This window comes from Atheta coriaria, unplaced genomic scaffold (assembly GCF_025399875.1).
Source record: "Atheta coriaria isolate IRGN ID8LTWV9N9 unplaced genomic scaffold, Caltech_Dcor_3.1 hic_scaffold_2_pilon, whole genome shotgun sequence".
Lineage (NCBI taxonomy): Eukaryota > Metazoa > Arthropoda > Insecta > Coleoptera > Staphylinidae > Dalotia > Dalotia coriaria.
The window spans coordinates 5190006-5197068 of record NW_027045444.1 but is presented as its reverse complement, the minus strand read 5'-3'; the positions used below and the strand labels follow the sequence as shown (position 1 = coordinate 5197068).

The following is a 7063-nucleotide window of genomic DNA, read 5'->3' as shown; positions in this document are numbered from 1 at the left end:
GTTAATTCTTTCTGCTGACATAAAATCCATCAAAATTCATTTAAAACAATACTAAATCTAATAATATCAACATAAACAATAACAAAACCAAAGAAACATCAACAAAACCAACAAAAAATCAAATTAAAACCTCTCACATCACTCAAACAACAATTCATCATTCATAAATCACCATGAGTACGAAAACAAATGTAAGTATAGCCAAGTAAAGTAAAACAAAGTAAAATAAAGTAAACTGCGACACCAACACGTCTACTTTGTTTACCTACATGCGCTACATCCTACAATTCATCCTACATTCACTATCACGTTCAACTTTACTTGATTTTACTTCACTCCACTTTCTACTCCACTCCTCACATCATCTCTCTCCCACTCTTCCCCAACCAAATAACACACTCTTTGTCTCTGCGTCAGCGTCAACCCTTATCGGCGCACTTCGTTGCGCGCTGTGCTCCTTCCACCGTTCCTGCGTGCAACTCTTCGCCGCACATTCAGCGCGCGTTCAGTCGCAGTCCGCGTTTCGCCGCACGCGCTTCCATTCCGCGCACGCGCACCAAACACACACACAAACAGAATTTAAAAAAACGCGTTAAAAATTTAAAAAATAAAATAAAAAACATTTAAAGTGATTTAATATTTAATTATGAATACTATACGTACAACTTTCTGTTTGTTGGTAACAACCGCATTGGTGTTGGTCCCCGCGTCGGCCGGCACCTGCCGCGAGGCGAAACTCTGCTGTCCCGGTCGTGATTCCTCCTGCGTGGTCCAGAAAGCCCCGCTGAACGACATCATCCAGGATTTGACGGACAAGCCGTGCTACTGCGACCATGCCTGTCTTAAGCTGGGGGATTGCTGTCGGGATTTCAAGGAGGCTTGCGGTGGTAAGTGTTAAACTTCATTAAATAACTATTATTATTTATTATTATTTATTTAAATGTTTATATTGTGCTAGAAATGTTGTTATGTTATGTTGATTTCGTATAGAATATTATTCTCTGCGATGTTCGATGTTTGAATATTATCTTATCGGCGATTTACGCACGACTAAGTTTTTCTCTTCTTTTCTTTCGTTTTTTATTCGCGAATTTTATTTCTTTACCTTCGGGGATGTTTCTCTTTGGATGGCGTGTTCTTTTCTTTTTTGTTGCCGCGTTGGGGGAGATTCGACGTTCGATTTCGCCTGCTGTATTTTTGCATTTTTACATGACATAACATGATATTGTTGACCTCATCATTTTTGACTTTAATATCAATTTAAAGGTAGTTGTGTATTCGCTGAGGGGTGGAAAGTGATGTTGAAGGGAAGAATAACTATTTCCATGTGAAATAATGAGGAGAATGGTTGAGATTGTTTCGGGAGTTTGGATACAGGGTGTTTTTTATTGGAAATTTGAAGGTTTTTGAAGTTAGAGGCAATTTAAGGGTGAAAATGTGTTAAATAAAGGGTTGTAATTATTTTTAATTGATAGAATATGCGTTTTTCTATAAATTGATGAAGAAAAATAGTAGGATTTTATTGAGATTTTTGTTATACAGAGTGTTTTTTAATGGAAAATGCGTTGTTTTGTCTTCAAAGTCAATTTAAGGGTAGTTTTTGATTTACAAAAGGGTGGAAAATGATGTGATATGAAAGAATAACTGTTTTGATGTAAAATAATGAGGAGAATGGTTGAAATTGGTGCAAGAGTTTGAATACAGAGTGTTTTTTAATGGAATTTTGAAGGTTTTCGAGTTTAGGGTTGATTTTAGGGTTGAAATATTTGAATTTAAGGCTTGTAATTACTTGTAGTTGCAAGAATGTGTGTTTGGCTATGAAATGGCAAAGAAAACTATTGAGACTTTTGTTATACAGAGTGTTTTTAAATGTAAAATACGTTGTTTTGACTTTAATATCGATTTAAGGGTAGTTTTTGATTTGTTAAAGGGTTGAAAATGAAGTCATATGGAAGAATAACTGTTATGTTATAAAATAACGAGGAGAAATAGTCAAATTGTTATTGGAGTTATCATACAGAGTGTTTTATAAAGAAAACTTACAGTTTTGTTGGTTTCGGATCGATTTAAGGGTAGTTGAAAGTTAATAAATAGATAAATATTATTACAATATGAAAGAACAAGTGTTCAACTATAAAACAATATATTAAAACAATAAAATTTTATTAAAACTTTTTATACAGAGTGATTTTTTAGTATGATGAAAGACACTTTTAACTTTACCGTTAGTTTAAGGGTAGTTGCGAATTTTATAGAGAATTCAATTTAATGCGAAATGAAAGAACAGCTCATGCTCTATCATATAAAATAAAAATGAGAAGAATTGAATGAATAGTTTTCACATAATATGAATTTGAAGATGCAAAAACATAAAAGAAAAAATAATTAAAATTTATTTTTTAAATTTAATTTGATTTTAATGTTAGTTTAAGGGTAGTTTTAAATTTTGCATGGAGTAAAAAATATATTTAACATATTAGTAAACTATTTAACTTTCAATTTATGAAGAAAAATATTAAAATTTATTATTACTTTTTTATACAGAGTGGTTTGAATAAAAAATATCATTTTTTGCGTTTAATATCAATTTAAGGGTGGTTCTATATTTGTAAAGGGGTTAAAAGTGATGTTATATAAAAGACAACCTATTAAACTATAAGTTTATGATGAAATAAGTTAGAATTTATTAATAACTTTTTATACAGAGTGATTTAAATAAAAAAATACACTTTTTCAACTTCAATTTTTAATAAAATGTAATTTTATGATTACAACAAATTAGAAACCTTATCCACACATTAAAATATAAAATATCTTCTCCAATCATAAAACAAAGTAAAATTTAATCGATTTAATATTGAATCCGTAATCCGTAATTACCATTCAATGCGTTTTTCTATAAAATAAGGCAAACACGAAACGCGCAATGCTGTAAAACGTAAAATGTGATACTTAGGAATAAAGTAATGATGGAGAGATGAAAATATCAGATTTATGAAGCTTATTAACTGGATATTCCGGTGAGGATCGTTTAATATAAAAATAATGAAAAGCTGGCGGTGTAAAAACTTGAAATTAGTTTTCCTAACAAGAAAACGACATTGTGTTTTTTACTGGCTTCAAAATTTAATAATAACGCAAAAAAATGACAGGAAATGGTAGTAGTTTTTAATAAAATTTTAATTACTGCTATTTTACATGTGTTTTATTAATAAATCATGGAAAAATTTAAAACATTTCAGAAAATGACAGGAAACATGTTGAAACTAAAGAAAAAACAAGAAAAAAGTGAAAATTATAGAGGTTTATTAAATTTTAAATATTACTGCAAAATTTAATAATAAACAAAGCAAAAAATTATAAAGAAAAGTCAAGAAAATAAATAATTAAAAAAAATAATAAAAACAAGACAAAAATTGCAGTAATTTTTAATAAATGTACAATTAAATCCCTTGCAACTTATTTTTTACATTAATATTTAATATCATCTTGAAATTTAATAATAATTAACGAAAAAATACAAAAAATGCAAAAAATTGCACAGAAAATGCAAAGAAACTTGAAACAAGCAAAAAAAACAAGCCAAAAATGGATGTAGTTTATAATACACGTTTAATTAATTCAATTTTTACCTGTTCTCATATTCTGCAAGCTTACGGGTGGTCGTCGCCTTCAACAAGTTATTAAATCTCTTAAACCTCTTTAAACCTTTCAATATTTTCATATTTTAATATTTTAAATCCTTTACCTGCCATCGCATACCTGCATACAACTTGCTAATGCAAAAAAAATGCACAAGAATACATTCTTATTGTGTGCCAAATCACAAATCCACCTTAACTTAAGTCATAACTTAAGTCATTAAATATAAAACTTAAATATTCATTCAAATCACAAGAAATAAATCAATTTTATTTTGATTTGATTTTATTTATTGTTACTAACATTTATATTTCTGTTAGTGTTGTTGTTTTGGTTGATATCAAACTTGCCAATACTGATAACAACACTAAACCCGACACTTTGTCTCCACGTCTTATCTCTTCTACTTCTTACCTATGTGCAAGTTGTAAAACTAGTCGATTTGATTCTCGCACCTCAAATCCACAAAAACATCATTCAACAAACACATCACGACTGAATTACGAGTATTTCCATTTCATTTCATTGCATTCTCATTCTCACTTCATTCCTCTTCTACTCTTCTCCTCTACTTGTACTCGTACTTGTATAGAATGTATAGATGGTTGTGTTATTTTCCATTCGCTTGACTCACTCGAATGTAAATTCATCTTTCTTTCTTTCTTTCTCGACACACTCTTTATGTCTCTTTATTTTTATGTCCTGACTTGACTTTTAAACTAAACATTTTCATTTTCCTTTCCATTCACTTGCAACTTCATGTGTCACTCAATCGATTTTATTTTTAAGCTTATATTTAAAGCTTTTCTTAGTTTTTTTTTTTGGTTTTATTTTTGACTGCAGTATAGCTGCCGCTGCAGCAGGTCTTTAGGCATTCGGATTAATGTCTTGAAGCGTCTTGAATGTCTCGGCGTCGGCGTCGGCGTCGAAGTTAATAATAAAACCGCGCCGCCCGCAACGCCGACACCGCAGGAGGGATTTTCCTGCTGAGACTAAAGATAGGAATACCTACCTACCAAAAGAGAAGACTCAGACTCAGAGTCTTTTTAGAATTCTTACAACTTTTTGCGCTTTCTGCATTTTCAATTCTTTGCATTCCACGAACGCGAACGCCACTTCGAAAACAAGTGCAAGTGCTAAAGCAAGTACTACGGCATTCTTAAAATTATTAATAAAGAAAAATATAGGCGTTGTTTTTAAATAAATTTGTTTTATTCAAGAGAAATACGCATAAATAAGTATTGTTTGAGGATTATTTGAGTTTAATATTAATTTAAGGGTGGTTTTATGTTTGTTAAAGAGTGGAAAAGAAGTTATATGAAAGAGACACTATTAAACTATAGATTTAAGAAGAAATAAGTTGGAATTTATTAATAACATTTTATACAGAGTGATTTGAATAGGAAATGTCATTTTTTGAGTTTAGTATTAATTTAAGGGTTGTTATATTTGAAATAAAGGGTTAAAACTACATTTACATGGTAGAATATTTAATTATCTGTCAAATAAAGTTAAAAGTATTAAAATCGCATGATTAGTTTTGTCACAATTCTAAATTTACGAAAATATTCAAGATTTACTTAAAAAATATGCAAAAATATGATGCATTTAAATTATAGTTTAATTTGAATTTAAGGGTAGTTCTATCTTTGTAAAAGGATTGGAAATGAAAGTTATATGAAAGATTGACTATTAAACTATAGATTTATGAAGAAATAAGTAGGAATTTATTAATAAATTTTTATACAGAGTGATTTGAATAGAAAATGTCATTTTTTGAGTTTAATATCAATTTAAGGGTTGTTATATTTGAAATAAAGGGTTGAAACTAAATATTCATGGTAGAATATTTAATTATCTGTCAAATGAAGTTAAAAGTAGCAAAATTGCATAATTAGTTTGGTCACAATTCAAATTTTACGAAAATAATCAAGGTTTACTAAAACTAAGCAGAATTATGAAGTTTTTAAATATATTTTGAGTTTAATATTAATTTAAGGGTAGTTATTTATTTGTAAAGGGGTTTAAAGTGAAGTTATAGGAAAAAGAGATTATTAAACTATAGATTTACGAAGAAATAAGTATGAATTTATTAATAACTTTTTATACAGAGTGATTTAAATAAAAGATATCATTTTTTAAGTTTAGTATCAATTTAAGGGTAGTTATAGTACAATAATAGGTTGACATATTATATATAATGAAAGAGTAGCTTATCATCTGTTGAAAACAGCAAAAATTAGGAAAATTGGTTGATTAGTTTAGGCATAATCTTAATTTTACGAATAATAATCAACATTTATTAAAAATAAGCACTATTTAAATATAATTTTACTTTAACATCAATTTAAGAGTAGTTTTATTTTTTATTTAGTGTTAAAAATAACCACAATAGAGAAGTACACTAATTAGTAATACATTTATTCAGGAAAAAAGCAAATATTTAAATAACTTTTTATACGGAGTGATTTAAACAAAAAAAAACTTATTTTCATTTCATCATCAAATTAAGACTATTTAAAAATTATAGAAACATTATATTTTACCATAGTATGAAAGAACATTTTATTCACTATCAAACAAAGAAAAAATCACCAAAATCCCCCGAAAACTCTCTTCGCAACTCGCATCAGAAACAAAAAAGTCGCCAACAAAAAAGAAATCAATGTGTCACTTCACCGGCATAAAAATATGCGCAATCATCAGAAAGTGTCAAGTGAGTGTCAAACGGACGTCCACCGCCTGTCACCCTACACACACTTGATAAAACACTCTCTTGCCGCCTCCGCGCCCACCCCCACACTCAGTTTACCGGCTTTTTGTTGACGAATATGCTGAATATGCATGCGCCGCTCGTATGTTGTGTGTGGGCAGGATTTGCGCTTGATTGGCAAACGCCGGGGGCGGCAGTCCACCAAAAAAACAATATCCCGTGCATTTCACACTCAAAGCGCATTACACATGCGGAATACAAATGAATGCACAAAAGTTTACTCGCCGGAGTCAACACATTTACATTACTTTAAAATTAACCCAACTTTTGCGGTTTTTGAGGTTATGGTTGTAAGGGAAGTGTAAAAATTAACGCAAAGGTAATTTCTAACAAAAATTAATCATCCTCAAGGGATAGAGGGTTGTGGGTTGGGGGATGTGGGTTGAGGGGTGGTACAATTATATTACGGGCGGTAAATCACACACCGCTGCCGTCGCCGCAGCAGTTGTGGCGGTGTAATAAGATGGCGTGGCGTGTCCGCCTCCGATGTTCGCACTTGATACCACGCGAGTAATGTATACTGAACACGCAAAAACATTGTGTATAGTATTGAGTTTAGAGTTGTGTATGAGTATAGAGGAAATTTTTGAGGTTTTTTTAGTTTTGAGGAGTTTAGAGGCAATTTAAGGGTTGTTGTGTTTTTATTAG

At 30.5% G+C, this 7063-nt stretch overlaps 1 protein-coding gene across 1 annotated transcript in view; it reads left to right on the top strand.

Moving 5' to 3' along the window:
* The first annotated feature begins 515 nt into the window (after nt 1–515).
* The window catches only part of vex (somatomedin B and thrombospondin type 1 domain containing protein vexed), a 47092-nt gene continuing 40544 nt past the window's right edge, over nt 516–7063 (top strand). The window contains exon 1 of the mRNA XM_065315834.1: nt 516–887. Within this exon, the coding sequence (XP_065171906.1) occupies nt 647–887 (241 nt within the window). The 5' untranslated portion in view covers nt 516–646. The remainder of the gene's footprint in view (nt 888–7063) is intronic.